The 18,017-nt window shown below is 40.0% G+C and overlaps 1 protein-coding gene across 1 annotated transcript in view; it reads right to left on the bottom strand.

Annotated features, from left to right (window-relative positions):
- The window catches only part of LOC132400744 (CUB and sushi domain-containing protein 1-like), a 2,029,389-nt gene that overhangs the window by 440,757 nt on the left and 1,570,615 nt on the right, over nt 1–18,017 (bottom strand). The window contains exons 24-25 of the mRNA XM_059982042.1: nt 7,718–7,909; nt 6,740–6,866 (exon numbers count right to left, since the gene is read on the bottom strand). Of these exons, the coding sequence (XP_059838025.1) occupies nt 6,740–6,866; nt 7,718–7,909 (319 nt within the window). The remainder of the gene's footprint in view (nt 1–6,739; nt 6,867–7,717; nt 7,910–18,017) is intronic.

The following is an 18,017-nucleotide window of genomic DNA, read 5'->3' as shown; positions in this document are numbered from 1 at the left end:
CTAAAATACTGAGGCAGCTCTATAGCACGGTAGTTAGCTAGCTCCTTTACAGATGCATCACCAGATTCTAACCAGTTGCATCGCTGTTAGGTATGGAGGGGCATACACAGGATCAGATAATGCTGCAGAAAATTGTGAACTCAGTGAGCTCCATCATGATCACTAGCCTCCCCAGCTTTGAGGACATATTCAAAAGGCAATGCTTCAAAAAGGCAACATCCAACATTAAGGTTCCAGATCACCCAGAACATAAGACCATAACACCAGAAAATATAAGAGCAGAATTAGGCCATTTGGCCCAGTGAGTCTGCTCTGCTATTTCATCATGGCTGATTCATTTTTCCTCTCAGCCCCTATCTCCTGGCTTCTCCTCATATTCTTTATGCCCAACCAATCAAGGATCTATCAACCTCTGTCATAAATACACATAAAGACTTTGCCTCCACGGCTGCCTGTGGCCAGAAACTTCCACAGATTCAACACTCTCTGGCTAAAGAAATTCCTCACCTTCATTCTAAAAGGATGCCCCTCTATCTGAGGCTGTATCCTCTGGTCTTAGACTTTTCCACCATAGGAAACATCTTCTCCACAACCACTCTAGGAGGTTTTGTGCCTCTCCAGTTTCAGCACAATCTCTCTAAGATAAGGGGCACAAAACTGCTTACAATATTCCCAGTGAGACCTCTCCAGTGATTTATAAAGCCTCAACATTACATCCTTCCATCTAATTGCTTCAATGTGCCTTTTTCCCACTTCTACGATCAAGGAGGTGATACTGGAGCCCAGACACACACTCAAGATTTTAAGAAAAGCTTCTTCTCTTCTGCCATCAGATCTCTGAATGGACAATGAATCCATGTATTGTACACTACTCAGTATTTTAAGAAAAGCTTCCTCTCTTCTGCCATCAGATCTCTGAATGGACAATGAATCCATGTATTGTACACTACTCAGTATTGCTCTCCTTTTGCCCCAAGCACCTCACTTGGTCGGTACATACCGGCTGTGTGATGAATAAAGCACAACAGCGCCTCCTTCACCTCAGATGGTTGAAGGAGTTCGGTATGAGTCCCAAAATCCTAAGGACTTTCCACAGGGGAACAACTAAGAGCATCCTGACTGGCTACATCACTGCCTGGTATGGGAACTGTACTTCCCTCAATTGCAGGACTCTGCAAAGAGTGCTGCGAAGAGAGTGCATCTGTAGATGTGAACTTCCCACTATTCAGGACATAAACAGAGACAAATGTGTAAAAAGGGCCCGAAGGATCACTGAAGACCCAAGTCACACCAACCACAAACTGTTCCAGCTACTACCATCCAGGACATGGTACCACAGCATTAAAGCCAGGACCAACGAGCTCCGGGACAGCTTCTTCCACCAGGCCATCAGACTGTTTAACTCACACTGACACAATTGTATTTCTATGCAACATTGACTGTTCTTTACTGTACATACTATTTAATACAAGTTACTATAACTTGCACATTGTACATTTAGACAGAGATGTAACATAAAGATTTTTACTCATGTATGGGAAGGATGTAAGAAATAAAGTCAATTCAATTCACTATACAGTATTTTATATACTGTATATTTCTTATCATAATTTATAGTTTTAAAAAGCTATTATGTATTGCAATGTTTTACTATCAAAAAACAACAAATTACATGAGATATGCTAGTGACATGAAGCCTGATTTTGGTTCTGAATTCAATTTGTGATGCTGCCTATAAGGAGTCCGTACATTCTCCTCAAGATCGTGTGGATTTCCTCCTGATATTCCGATTTCCTCCTATATTCCAAAGAGTTAAGGTTAGGGCTAGGATTACTGAGTTGTAGGCATGCTATGTTCGTGCCAGAAATGGTGACACTTATGGTTGCCCAGCCCAATCCTTACTGATTTTATTTAATGCAAACAACACATTTTACTGTATGTACATGTGATAAATACAGCAGACAGCCTGTCCCAGGATTGAAATAGACCACATACATTTCAGGTAAGTTCAATGATGAAGTGTGGGCAGGTTTTTTTTCTCTGCATAGAATGGTGGGTGACTGGACTGTACTGCCAGGGATGGTGGTTGTAGTTCTGGTAGATGTGTTCAAGATGCAATTAAATAAGCAGATAACTATACAGGAAATTGACGCTAATTTAAAGATAAAGTTTAATTTGTCACACGTACATTGCATACAGTGAATTGTGTCACTTTCATGTCAAATCAAATCAGCGAGTATTGTGCTAGGCAATTCGCTGGTGTTGCTATGTTTCCAGCACCAACATAGTAAGCCCACAACTTACTAACCTTAACTGAACATCTTTGGAAAGTAGGAGGAAGCCAGAGCACCTGGAGAAAACTCATACAGTCATGGGAAGAACATACAAACTCCTCACAAACAGTGGCGTGAATCAAACCCTGTTTGGTGATTTCAGGTTAGTGCTGATCTAACCTCTGTACAACTATGTTGGCCCCTTAATTAGCTTGGCACAACAATGTGACTTGTTCCTGTGCTGTAATACTCTATGTTCCAAGATTCTTAAACCTGTCAATAGGACAACTGCAGTGGTCTCCTGCCAGTACTGTAATGTCAGGACAATATTTAGCATAGCTTTACAGCTGAAGAGAATCAAAGCAGGTGTTCACATAGACTTTGAAAATCTACACACAATTTTAAGGGAAATGAAATATTAAATACACAAAAGAAATCAGAGGCAAGCCTTAAATGGAACATCAAAACTATTATCTGTTGTTTTCCCTTTGAACTTTTATGTTTTTTCAAAATCAATTATCATGATCCCAAACGACGTATAAATTGAGAAGGCCTTGGGCACTGAGTGGAGTTTTAAGTTGCTAAATGTAAATGCATTGAATGGCATCAAATGATTCAGTATTCCACAAAAGTTTTATGCTGAAAGTTCAAAATATTTTCAGATACGCATGTACATGGGTACTGACTGATTTAGTCAATTATTCTACTGCTTTTACATTTTTCAGAGTCTGTTTTTGGACCCAGCACGTGGTAATACATTAAAGGCTTCTCACAGAGTGAAACAAAATGCTTTGAAACTTCAAACAGAAATTCCTTAAAACATGCTACATTGTTGTTCAGCTTCCATAAAGAAGAAAATACTGCAGTCAGGTTAGGGAGCTGAGATGACCCAAAGCACACTTTCTCTTGACCCTCAATCCTTTACATGTCTGATATAGAATGCAGCCTAATTGACCTACTCCATTTCCCAACACTTAGTCATATCATTCATTCCATTTTCAAACACGGAAAGGTTTCTCTAGTTTGAGGTCAAAGATAGAACACAAGACATACAGCAGATTATCACAGCACAGTACAATATTGAGCCAAACTTTTAACCTACTCTAAGAATAATCTAACCTGTCCCTCTCACATAGCCCTTCATATATCATTCATCCATGTGCCTATCTGAAGAGATTCTTGAATCTCAGCCGCCACCATGACAGTGAGTTATATTAACCCACTACAGTCTGTGATAAGAACTTACCTCTGAGAAATACATTGTCTGATGAGTAATAATTTTTGGATGCTTTAGATTTATGAGATGGTCTCTAATCTGCAAGAGCTCCTATATGAAAACATCAGCAATTTTTCATCCAGTTCAGTCTAAACTGAAGGCTCTGAACTTGAAACATCAACTGTCCATTACATAAACGCAAGAGGTTCTGCAAATGCTGGAAATCTTAAGCGCGCGCGCACACACACACACACACACACACACACACACACACACACACACACACACTAGGTCAGGCAACATCTATGCAGAGGAATAAATGTTGATCTAGGACTCATTCAGCCCTGGTAAAATGTCTTGGGTCTAAAAGTCAATTATTTATGCACCTCCATAGATGCTGCCTGACCTGCTAAACTGCTTCATAATTTTGTATGCTGTTGTGTTAAGCCAGCTTACAAAAGATCAAGGCTGCCATTATTCATATTCATATATCAGAATCAGGTTTCTTATCACCAGCATGTCTCATGAAATTTGTTAACTTAGCAGCAGCAGTTCAGTGCAATACATAGTATGGAAGAAGAAAAAAATAATAATTAAACAAATAAATTCATAATATACATATATTGAATAGATTAAAAGAGTGCAAAAGCAGAAATAATTGTATATTTAAAAAGGTAATGTTTATGGGTTCAATTTCCATTCAGGAAACAGATGGCAGAGGGAAAGTGATGCACCATCAATAACTCTCGGAGACGTGAGGCGAGATAAAGGCTTTTATTGGCTAGAAGAAAGAACAAGCAGCAATTGACCACCACACTACATCCTGGAGACTGAGACCGGGGCAGTGTCTCCAATTGCCTTTATACCAGGGTCCGTGGGAGGAGCCACAGGAGCAGTCAGCAGAGGGGGGCGTGTCCAGACAGGTATATGTAGTTCACCACAGGAAGAAACTTCATGAATCACTGAGTGTGAGCCTTCAGGCTTCTGTAACCATGAGAAAAGAAAGGGAAATGGAGGTCCTTAATAATGGATGCTGCCTTTCTGAGACACCACTCCTTGAAGATTTCCTGGGTACTTTGTAGGCTGCTACCCAGGATGGAGCCGACTGAATTTACTCCCCTCTGTAGCTTCTTTCAGTCCAGTACAGTAGCCCTTGCCTCTACCAGACAGTGATGCTGCCTGTCAGAATGAACTCCACGGTACATCTATAAAAGTTTTTGAGTGTATTTATTGACATACCAAACCTCTTCAAACTCCTAATTAAGTATAGTTGCTGTCTTGCCTTCTTTCTAACTGCATTGACATACTGGGACCAAGTAAGGTCCTCAGAGATCTGAAACCCAGGAACTTGAAACTACTCACTCTCTCCACTTCTGATCCCTCCATAAGGATTGGTATGTGTTCCTTTGTCTTACCCTTCCTGAAGTCCACAATTAGCTCTCTTGTCTTACTGACACTGAGTATAAGGTCGTTGCTGCAACACCACTCCACGAGTTAGCGTATCTCACTCCTTTATGCCCCCTCATCTCCATCTGAGATTCTACCAACAATGGTTGTATTATCAACAAATTTATAGATGGCATTTGAGCTATGCCTAGCCACACAGTTATGTGTATACAAAGAGTAGAGCAGTGGGCTAAGCACACACCCCTGAGGTGCACCAGTGTTGATCGTCAGTGAGGAGGAGATATTATTACCAATCCACACAGATTGTGGTCTTCCAGTTAGGATATCAAGGATCCAATTGGGAGGTACAGAGTTAGCCTGCCTTTTTTTTTTACACAACAAATTTAATTGTATGTTTTGATGTAAGTGTGATAAATTCATCTGTTTCTGAATCTGAACTTCTGGGCCCTGACATTGAAGACCCGGGTTTTATGTGGCCAGATTCTTGATCCTTTTTTTCCTGGGTGGCAACAGAGAGGGCAAACTGATTGGCGGAAAGTTGAGGGGAGGTTTTTGGAGGTAGTTTTTTTTTTAATCCAGTGAGTGGTGCGTGCTTGGAATGTCATGCCAAGGGTGGTAGTAGAGGGAGAAACATTTGGGACATTTAAGAGACTCTTAGATTGGCACATGGATGAAAGAAAAACAGAAGGTTGTGTGGGAGAGAAGGGTTAGCTTCACTTTGTAGTAAGTTAAAAAAAATTGGCACAATATCGTAGGCTGAAAGGCCTATAATTTGTAATAGTGTTCTGCGTATTATGGTTAGGAGAGTAGGTAAGGAGTTTGTTTTGCCACTGTTATTTTGTTTTGTTGTTTGTTGCTGTTGTTCTTGTTACTTGTATTGTTCTGATGAACATAGTGGGCATACTATGTTGATGCAGATATATGGGGCAACTCTGGTGGGTTGCTCTGCATATCACTAAGCTGTGTTGATTGTTAACGCCAACAACAAATTTGATTGTATTTTTCAGACCACAAGATCAGAAGACGTAGCAGCAGAATTAGGCCATTTAGCCCATTGAGCCTGCTCCACCATTCCATCATAGCTGAACCCCATTCTCCTGCCTTCTTGACATCACCTTCGATGCCATTAGTAATCAAGAATCTATTAACCTCTGCTTTAAATACGCCTGATAACTTGGCCTCCACAACCATTGTGGTAATGAATTTCATAGATGCACCATTCTCTGGTTAAAGAAATTTCCCTCATCTCTATTCTAAATGGATGTCTTCTATTCTGAGACTCTGTCCTCTGGTTATAGACTCCCCCACTAAAGAAAACATCCTCTCCACATTCATTCTATCTCGGCTTTTCAATACTTGATAGGTTTTAATGAGATCCCCCCCTCATATTTCTAAACTCGAGTGAGTACAAGTCCAGAGCCATCAAACTCTCCTCATATGTTAACACTTTCATTCCTGGAATAATTTTTGTGAACCTCCTCTGGACCCTCTCCAATTCCAGGTTATCTTCTCAAACACAAAGAAGTCTGCAGACGCTGGAAATTCAAGCATCCTGACGAAGGGTCTCAGCCCGAAACGTCGACTATACTTCTTCCTGTAGATGCTGCTTGGCCTGCTGCATTCCTCCAGCATATCTTCTCTTACCCAAAACCACACACAATATTGCAAGTGAGCCTGATCAATGCTGTATAAAGCCTTAGCATTATATCCTTGATTTTATATTCTAGTCTTCTCAAAATCAATACCAATCTCCACAAAAGGTGAACAAAATGATTTCATTTTTATGTCTGGACTAAGTTCCTTATCTTGCACAGGCTGAAGACACGATGATCTCAGCACATACCTGACCGTTTTCCCTGGGTCAGCTTCTATAATCCAAGTGCAGTGGACGTTGTGGTCGTATGGGGCCGGGTACCCAGGAGACAGGATCCTACCAGCTGTTGCGCTCTTAAAGTGGCCCCCACACTCAGCTGAAAGATAAACACAAAATGAGAATAATCGACTTTCAACACCCTCCCCTCAACTTTCCTCCAATCAGTATGTCCTCTCTGTTCCCAGCCTGGGAAAAATGTGTTGGCTGTGCTTAATTCAAAACACATGATACATCTGTATGTTCCATTGAAAAGAATAAAAATGTAAAGTATTGATTAGCAACTAAAAAATATGCAAGGTCTAGCCTTTTGCTTTCCTGGGCATTGGAGTTGAGGGGACATCTATCTGAGGTACATATATAAAATTATATGGGGTATAGAAAGAATGAATGTATGCAGAGATTTTCTCCTTAGGTTGGGTGAGGCTAGAATTAGAAGTAATAGATTCAAGTGAGAGGTGAAATATTTAAAGGGAAACTTCTTCACTCAGCGTGGGACAAGCTGCCAGTGGAAGTGGTAGATGTGGGTGCAATTGTAATATTGGAGAGAAGTTTGGACAGGTATATGCATGGGAGGGATATAGTCCAGCTGCATATCCTTCATTATGGGAGTAAGGAGAAAACCTAGACTGGCACGGACAAGGAGGTATCTATGACTATATAACGTAGATCACACAATTGAAGCTATGAGCATTAGGGCAACTGCTTGGGTAAAACATAATATGCATGCTTGCCTTGACAGTCCGAATATCCAGTGAGATTTTAGAACATACAACATAGAACACAACAGCACAGTAGAGGACCTTTGGACCACAGTGATGTGCCAACCTTTTTGTCTACTTTAAGATCAACCTAACCCTTCCCTCCTACATAGCCCTCCATTTTTCTATCATCTATCTGTCTATTCAAGAGTTAATTTAAAGTTTATTTGCTGAGTTTCAGTGATCTTACCTAGACATGAAGGCAATGGGTTGTCCCACACTCTACGATTTCCACTGAGGCAGGTTAAAGTATTGCTGCCATGTAACGTATATCCTGGGTTACAGCTGTACAGGACCACAGTGTCTGCAAAATGCCCTCCATCACGTAACTTGTAACCATAGTTTGGAATTCCTGGATCTTCGCACTTCATCAGCTCAAAACCTGTGAAAATGAAAGTTGTAGCAACTTCCTTATGACGTACAGGACAAGGATTGGAACAATTACAAAAGACCAGACAGAATATATTAGTTTCACACCATCTGTAGCACAATGTGCCCTTAATTCACCACACTGTTCTGTGACTAATAAAATCAACAGTAAAGCCATGTTTCTCATTGCTGAAAGGTCCATTTACTGCACTTGAGTTTGCAAGAACCCTTTGCATCTTGCACCATTACTAAGTCAGTTATGCTCAGAGTTCCATTGTGTTTCTCAGACTTTGTCAGTGCTACATCATTCTTGTTTGGGTAGTACATGGTGACATATATCTACTTTTGATAATGAATTTACTTTGACTTAAAAGATTTGTCACTGCATAGGGTTATTTTGAACAGCTGATACTGGGCTGAGGAATGGCACATAGAGTTTAATTCAGACAAGGATGACATGCTGTATTGTGAAAAGTCAAATCAAAGTTCAAAATAAATGCTTTATCAAAGTACATACATGTCACCATTAACAACCCTGAGATTCATTTTCTTGAGGCCATTCACAGTAAGTACAAAGAGACACAAAAGAAATAATGAAAGACTGCATGCAGCAATGATGGACAACCAATGTGCAAAAGGCAATAAAATAAGCAAATATAAAAAAGTAGAAAAAACACACAAATAAATATCAAGAGCATGAGCTGTGGAGTCCTTGAAAGTGAGTCCGTAAGATGTGGAAAGGGTTCAGTTTTGGGGTGAGTGAAGTTGAGTGAATTTATCCCCTCTGGTTTAAGAGCATGATGGTTGATGGGTAATAACTATTCCTGAACCTGGTGGTGTTGGGCCTGAGGCTCCTGTACCTTTTTCCTAATGGCAGGAGCAAGAGGAGAGCATGGCCTGGATGGTGGGGGTGCAAGATGATGGATGTTGCTTTCCTGTGACAGCAGTCCAGGTAAAGATGCTCAGTGGTGGGAGGGCTTTACCCAAGATAGTAGGATTTTCATACTGAATGGTAGGACCCTGAGAAGTGGAGAACCTTGGAGTAAATATATTGTTTCCATCAAAGTGGAGTCACAGGGAGACAGGATAATGAAGAAAGTTTATGTTCTGTGGGCCTTCATCAGTTTAGGCAATGAATATTGAAGCTAGAGGTCAAGGTGAAATTGTTCAGGATGCTGGTGAGGCCACACTTTAAGAACTGTATTCAGTTCTGCTTGCCTTGCTACAGGAAAGATCTCTCTCAACCTCATTATCCTACCTTCTCCCCATAACCTTTGATGCCCTGACTAATCAGGAAACTTCAATCTCTGCTTTAAATAATACCCAATAACTTGGTCTCCACAGCCATCTGTGACAATGAATTCCTCAGATTCACTACCCTCTGGCTAAAGAAATACCTATTATAAATGGATTTCCTGAATTTCCAGTAATGTCCCCCACCTCCTTCACCATTCCTCATTCCCATTTCCCTCTCTCACCTTATCTCCTTAGCTGCCCATCACCTTCCCCTGTTCTTCCTTCCACTTCCCTTCCTTCCAGGGCCTTCTGTCCTCTCCTACCAGATTCACCCTTCTTCAATCTTTTACCAGTTGATTTCCCAGCTCTTTACTTCACCCATCCTCTTATACTGATTTTGTCTATCTCCTACAAACTTGTATTGCTTCCTCCTCTTCCCCCTTCTTACCCTGACTTCTCTTCTTTTTTTCGCCAGTCCTGTTAAAGGGTCTCAGCCAAAAACTTTGACTGTTCGCTCTTTTCCATAGATGCTGCCTGGCCTGCTGAATTCCTCCACCATTTGGTGTGTGTTACTTGGATTTCCTGTATTACTCTTGTTTGTGATTGAGATGACAAAATGTCTTCCCTGCCCACCAATATTAGACCCATCATCCCATTTGATTTGACATCCCCTACTTTTACTTACTCCAATTATCTTAAAATTATGCCCCCTCATATTAGTCATTTCCACCTTGGGAAAAAGTCTCTGGACATCTAGTCAATCTATGCCATTTATCTTTGACAAATCTATCAAGTCACCTCTAATTCTCTTTCACACCAAAGAGAAAAGCCTATGTTCATTCAGCCTGTCGTCATAAGTCATGCTCTTGAATCCAGGCAGCATCCTGGAAAAATCTCTGCACTCCATCTAAAGCTTCCTTTCTATAATTAGGTGACCAGAACTGATCACAGTTCTCCAAGTGTAGAAAATGGGAGAGACAGACAGACAGACAGAGGGAACAAAAATGTGACAGGGAAAGGGTTAGCATGAAAGAGAAAAAAGATAATAGGAATGTGCAGCGAAAGAAGGTGAAAGAGAGAGAGAAATTATGTGGGTGTAGGGGTATATATGGGCAAATTGGTCTACCATACTATTTTAATTTTTCATTTTCATGACTCTTCCCAAATCTTTCACATTGCTTTCCTACATATAAAATTTTCCAGTGGGACTAGTGAATTTTACAAATTTAAATCTGAGTCTCTCCATGTATACGTGTTCACTTTAGCCATATAAAGATTATGTTCATTCAGAATTTGGCTATATGCCTTAACGTTATAGAAAAGACTAAGAACAATGACACCCATCCTGACGAAGGGTCTCGGCCCGAAACGTCGACATCGCTTCTCCCTATAGATGCTGCCTGGCCTGCTGTGTTCTACCAGCATTTTGTGTGTGTCGTTATCCATTTCTAATAATCCTTTAGCTGTTCCCGTCCTCCTCTGGTGTTGGGTTCTTCAATCAGCTAGAGTACAATTTGTAATATAGCAATCAGACATCACATTTCAACAGCACAATAGTGCAGAGCATACTTCCAAAGACAGGGTAAGTAATGGGACAGGATTGCCCTGGAAACACTCTGGCTCAATTGTAATGATAGTAAAAGGGTGGCATAAATCTCCAAGGGCAGAGACCAGCTTCCTGCTGCTCCTCCGACCGCGAAGCAGGTGCTTTGGGAAGGAAGTACTGGGAATGTGCTCCTACTTCTCGCACAGATAGCTGAGATGTAATAGGTTTCATCTATTCCAGCATGAAACATGGGTAAAGCACATTATCGTTCAGAGATGCATCTACATTCATAATGACTTAATCTTATCATGGAGCAGCATGATAGCATAGTGGTTAGTAGAACAGAATCAGAATCAGGTTTAATATTACTGACATATGTCTTGAAAGTTGTTATTCAGCAGCAGTACATTGTTATACAGAATAATAAAAACATAAATTACAATAAGCAATGTATTTTAAAAAACATGATTAAGCAGTTTAAAAAGAGAACAAAGAAAAATTATTGAAGTAGTGCACATGGGCTCATTGTTCAATCAAAAATCTGATATTGGAGGAGAAAAAGCTGTTGTTGAAGCATTGAGTGTTGTTCTTCAGGCTCCTGTACCTCCTCCTTAATGGTAGCAATGAGAAGAAGGCATGTCTTCCATCATGGAGGTCCTTAATGATGGACACCACCTTTTAGAGGCATCGCCTTTTGAAGATGTTCTTGATGTTGGGGAGGCTGGAACTGGTGTGATTGTTAAATTCTGCAGCTTTTTCTGATCCTGTGCAATCACCCCTCCAGATCAGGTGGTGATGCAATCAGTTAGAATGCTTTCTGTGGCACATCTGTAGAAACTTGTGAGAGTCTTTGGTGACATACCAAGTCTCCTTAAGTAGATGTAATCTATTTCATTAGGAGTTTGATCTAAGAGGTGTAGCACTATAAAAGCATCTCTTCAGAGATGTAATGCTATTGCAGAGCTGGCTAGAAGATCAATTTGCAATTCTTGCCATTTGTACTTTCTCCCTAGGCCTGCATACTTTTCTCTGGGTGCTCCAATTTCCTCCCACGTTCTAAAGGTGTACAGGTTTGTAGACTAATTGGTCACATAGATGTAGCTGGGTGGTGTGTGTTCATTGGACCAGAAGGACCTGTTACCATGCTATACCTATAAATGAATTTAAAAATATAATTCTGAAAGACCCCTATACTTACCTCCAATCACTTTAAAATTATGTCCTCTTGTATTAGCCATTTCTGCCACAGGAAAAAGTTACTGGCTGCCCAGCCTGCATCAGGATCCGAAACATCGATAATTCCCCTCCCCTCACAGTTGCTTTATGACTTGCTGAGTTTCTTCAGCAGATTGTTTGCTGTTCTATGGAGAGGAATTTGCTGATACCACTTTCTTTCAGCCGAGCTGCACTTTCTGTGGTTACGCTCATTAAGGCTGATTGACTGGTCTAGCTCGGTAATTTCTTCAGAAAGCAAACAAACTCTTCAACAAACTGATTAATACTTTCACAAATTGCAAACACTTGTGCAGGCAGAAGATATTTATCCATGATTTAAAACAATGCTTTTGTAGCAAGAAGCAAAACTGATGGATCTTCAAGCAGCAAAAACAACACAAGTTAAAATGAATTCCCACCATCAGTGACAAGTTTGTAGATCTCCCTGTGACTGCAAGGGTTTCCTCCGGATGCTCCAGTTTCCACCCACATCTCAGGGACTTAAGTTAACTGGTCACATGGGTGTAAGCAACCAATGCAGGGCTGGGCCGAAAGAACCCATTACCTTGCTGTGTCTCTAAATGAAAAATAAAATAAATAAATAAACTTAATGAAACTACAGCAAATATATTTGGCTTCATTGGCTGTGTAGTAATTTTTTTTATATCTTTTAATTAATTTTAAACAAACATAAGAGAAGCATTGATACAGAGAGTTTGAGAATAAATAATTAATAGGTTAAAGTATAAATACAAATAGATGATAATCCATATATAATGTATATATAGTAATTATGAAAAAGAAGTAAATAAGAAAAAAAAACCCTCCAAAAAAAAATCTAATCAACATGGGCCATTGCATTATGTCAAATATACACAGTAGCGTCAATAACTCCGCACCTCCATCCAAATAATTAAGGATAAAAAAAGTAAGGTTTAGGAAAAGTCAGTTTAGTTCATATGAAAATGTTGAATAAATGGTCTCCAAGTTTCTTCAAATTTAATTGAAGGGTCAAAAACAACACTTCTAATTTTTTCTAAACTCAAACAAGAAATAGTTTGAGAAAACCACTGAAATATGGTTGGAGGATTAATTTCTTTCCAGTTCAATAGGATAGATCTTCTAGGTATTAACATAACAAATGCAATCATCCGTCGAGCTGATGGGGATAAACAACTATTATCCACCATCGGTAAACCAAAAATTGCAGTAATAGGATGCGGTTGCAATTTAATATTCAGAACTTCTGAAATAATACTGAAAATATCCTTCCAATAATTTTGCAAGCAGGGGCAAGACCAAAACATGTGGGTCAATGAAGCAACTTCAGAATGACATCTGTCACAGGTTGGATTAACATAAGAATAAAATCGAGCAAGTTTATCCTTAGACATGTGAGCCCTATGTACAACCTTAAATTGTAGTAAGGCATGTTTAGCACAAATAGAAGAAGAATTGACTAATTGTAAAATTTTCTCCCACTGCTCAGTGGGTATAAGACAATGAAGTTCTTTTTCCCATTCCTTCTTAATTTCTCCTGATACTCCTGGCTGTATTTTCATGATCATATTATAAATGATGGCTACTAAACTATTCTGGCAAGGATTTAGAGCTAAAAAAATTTCGGTAATGTCCATTGGACATAATTTCAGAAAAAAACTGTAACATGTTATTCAAGAAATTTCTAACTTGCAAGTATCTAAAAAAAATGAATTTTAGGCAAATTATATTTATTAGACAGCTATTCAAAGGACATAAAGCTATTGCCTAAAAAAATCACAAAAACATGTTATACCTTTTATTTTCCATAATACAAAGGCTTGATCCATGAAAGAGGGCCGAAAAAAAAAGTTAAATATAATAGGGCTTGATAAGATAAGCTTATTCAAGCCAAAGAATTTACGAAATTGAAACCATATCGTAATGTATGTTTAACTATAGGACTGGTTATTTGTTTATTCAATTTTGATAAAGCAAAATGAAGCGAAGATCCTAAAATAGAAAACAATGAGAAGTCTTGTACAGATTTACATTCCAACTTTACCCATTGTGGGCAAGATACTATAATCGATTCTTGTGTCCAAAATATTAAATATCGAATATTAACTGCCCAATAGTAAAATCTCAGGTTGTTTGTGTAGTAATGTGGCAGAGTGATTACATACTTCATAAAATCGTTTTCATTTTTGTTTCGTTAATTATAAGTCAAGTTTTTTGAGTAGATTTTGCATGGGATGAATGATTCATTAAATCCCATGAAATAACATCTAACATCTGCAATATCAGTGCAGTTCATGAATAAATTCTTCATAAAGTCCAAAACAAAAATTCATTAAATAGGCTAAGTGTCATGAGCATCTGCCTGTAATGTTAAAATATAAATTCTCACCAATCGCAATAATTGCTCTGGTAGGATTCAACATCAGTGAAGATTTCTAAGCCATCTTTATCAAATCCACCAAATAATTACAATCCTAGGAGAAAAATTAACCCCAGATTTAACAGATGCCGGAAATCCAGAGCAATACACACAAAATGCTGGCAGAACTCAGCAGGCAGTATTAATGGAAATGAATAAACTTTTGATCTTTTGGGCTGAGATCCTTCATCAAATCCTGAAGAAGGGCCTCAGCCTGGAATGTCAACTGTTTATTTATTTCCATAGGTGCTGCCTGACCTGCTGTGCTTGCCCAGCATTTTCTGCCTGTAACCCCAAGAATTTCATCTTTACATCATAGCGCTAAGCAGTATTGCACCCAAATTGGACTGTCTCAGTACTTCGATATTTGTCCGCTGTAGCACTTATTTTTTATTCACACTTATTTTGTAAATAATACTATTCTTTTGCACTTCTGGTTAGATGCAAACTGCATTTCATTGGCTTTGTATCTGCACTCGGCACATTGACAATAAAGTTGAATCTAATCTAATCTTTAATAGTTATTGAATCCAGGCAAAAGAAGAGCAATTGTAGGTCAGATCAGACACATTTATTTATCATCTGTACATTGAAATGTGCAGTGGAATGCATCATTTGTGCTAACAATCATTGCAGATATGATGACTCCAGTTCAGTTTCTGGTCAACAGCAACCTCAAGGATGTTGTCCACCTACTTCTTGTCTACTGAAGGATTAAGCGATGGTAAATCCATTGAATATCAAGGGCCAATGGGTGGAATTTCTCCACCTGGAGATTATTAGTTTCTAGGAGGCATGAATGTTCTATGTTACATATCAGTCTGTTTTAGTCCAACCACATTGACACCATGACCATTAAAGATCACCAGGTGCTTCTTCTTCTCTGGAGGCTAAAGAGAGTTGGCATGCTCCCTTTAACTCACAGTGGTTTTCAGTGATGCATCATAGAAATTATCCTCTCTGGGTGCATAATGGCTTGGTATGGCAAGAAACTGCAGAGGGTATGGAAAACAGCTCAGCATATCATGGAAGCCAACCTCTCCTCCAAATACTCCTGATTCTCCTGTGATCTTTAAGTCTTTGAGGTCGTAGCATTTTACATAGTTAGCCAGCCATCCTTTACTAGCCTTAAACTCCTTCCTCTCACTCACAACACAAGTGGTGAATGAAAGAGACACGAGGCAAACCATGCTCAACTTCTGGGTTTTCCTGATCCGCGGTTGGTTGAATCCGCGCATGAGGAACCCGCAGATAAGGAGGACCGACTGTACACTGAATATACTTCTTACTGCCTTGGTTAAACAGTAAACATAATCAAAGACCCTACCCAATAAAGATATTCTCTCTTCTCCCCCACTCCCTTTAGGCATAAAACTGTTAAAAAAGCATGAAATCACGTACAAGGACAGGCTCAATGTCAGCTTCTATCCCATGGTTAGAAGACTATTGAGTGGTTTCTTGTTGTGATAAGAATGGTCTCTTGATCTAACAGTCTGTCTCATTATGGCCTTGAACCTTATTGTCTGCCTGCACTGCCCCTTCTTTGTAACTGTAACAGTTTATGCTATGATCTTATTGTTTTACCTTTTAGGGTGCCATGGTATTGTAGTGGTTAGTGTGACACTATTACAGCTTGCTGCAATGGAGTTCAGAATTCAACTTTGCCACTGTCTGTAAGAAGTTTGTACGTTCTCCCCATAATTGTGTGGTTCTCCTCTAGGTAATTCCACATTTCAAAGATGTTCCGATTAGTACGTTAATTGTTCATTATAAATTGTCCTGTGATTAGGCAAGGTTTAGATAGGTGAGATGCTGGACAGTACAGCTTATTGACAGACATTGATCCGGAGGGAAATTGGGTTTCGTTACAGCCGCACCAACCAAGAATAGTGTAGAAAAATAGCAATATAATTATTTATGGTTTTATATTGCTATAGGTTAATCATGCCAAGTGGAAATAAGTCCAGGACCAGCCTACTGGCTCAGGGTGTCTGACATTATGAGGGAGGAGTTGTAAAATTTGATGGCCACAGGTAGGAATGACTTCCTACGACACTCAATGTTGCATCTCGGTGGAATGAGTCTCTGGCTGAATGTACTCCTGTGTCTAACCAGTACATTATGGAGTGGATGGGAGTCATTGTCCAAGATGGAATGCAACTTGGACAGCATCCTAAAAGGCCTGTTCACGTGCAGTATCTCTAACTGAAATAAATTGTAAAATTTCATTGCACTTTTGTAATAAGTTGATTGGTATAAAATTTATGCAAGAAAATTGTTCACTGTGCCTTATATATATGACAATCTTTGAAAAAATGCGCAGAACAGCAGACACAAAATGCTGGAGGAACTCAGCAAGTCAATCAGCATCTGTGGAGAGGAGTTAACAGTGGATGTTTCAGGCAGAGCTCCTTCATCAGGACTGGAAAGGAAGGGGGAAGATGCCAGAATAAGGTGAGGGGTGAGACAGGGAAGGTGTACACGCTGGCAAGTGATAGCTGAAACCAGAAGAGGGAGAATGTCGGTGGATGAGGGTGGCCTACTTCCAGGGCACCTAGGAATGACTCGAGTAGCAGCAGTACTCCAAATGGATAGGATTGAATATTCTCATTTCAGCCTAATACAGCTAAAAAGCACCACTGCTTTCAAGGTCAGTACAGTCAGCAAAGATGTCTGAATGTATTTAAATGAGCAATTGTTGCTTAAAACTGAAGGAAACAATGCCGTTTGTGGTTGGAAGTGCCCACGGAAGACACCTCGGAGGAAGCACGGGTGTAGATCAGGGTTACAAGTGCGTTTAAGGAAACAGCGTTTTAAACTCCCTGTACCGACAATCTTGCAGGCGATCATGCAGTCTCTGGTGAATAAAGTAGATGATCTCAGAGCCAGGGTGCTGAATTAAAGGGACATTAGGACCGTGTGTGTGCTTTGTTTCACGGAATTCTGGTTAACCCCTTCCGTACTGGATGCAGCGATTCAGAAGGTATGGACAACGGAAGCACAGAAGCACTTCTAGGACTGCTTTGGATTGGTGGACTGGACTGTATTCAGGGACTCATCTCTGAGCCTGGATGAGTATGAAGCAGTTGCTACCGAGTTCATTAAAACCTGTGTGGATGAGAGTGCCTACAAGGAATTACTGTACATTCCCAAACCAAAAGCCATGGATGAACCAGGAGGTACGTCGTCTGCTGAAGGCTAGATCTGTGGCATTCAATTCTGGCAACTCAGACCTGTACCAGAAAACTAGGTATGATTTGCGGAGGGCTATTTCAAGGGTGAAGAGTCAATTTTGAAAGTGATTGGAGGCACTATCAGATGCACGGCAACTCTGGCAGGGTCCACAAGACATTACTTCCTACAAAGCGAAACCCAATAGCATGAGTGGCAGCGATGCTTCACTACCAGATGAACTCAATCCCTTCTAAGCTCGCTTTGAAAGGGATAATACAACTACAGCTGTGAAGATCCCTGTTGCACCTGATGACCCTGTGATCTCCATCTCAGAGGCCAATGCTTGACTGTCTTTAAAGACAGTGAACCCTCGCAAGACGGAAGGTCGCAATGGAGTACCTGGGAAGGCTCTGAAAACCTGTGCTAAGCTGGAAACCTGAATGTGCAGAGTCTGCACCATATTGTTTACCTGCACTGCATCTTCTCTGTAAGTGTTTAGCTCTGTAAGTGGAATGAGAAGATCATGACTGC

The sequence above is a fragment of the Hypanus sabinus genome, chromosome 10, assembly GCF_030144855.1.
Source record: "Hypanus sabinus isolate sHypSab1 chromosome 10, sHypSab1.hap1, whole genome shotgun sequence".
NCBI lineage: Eukaryota > Metazoa > Chordata > Chondrichthyes > Myliobatiformes > Dasyatidae > Hypanus > Hypanus sabinus.
Note: the sequence above shows the minus strand (reverse complement) of the source record. Positions and strands in the feature narration are given on the sequence as shown.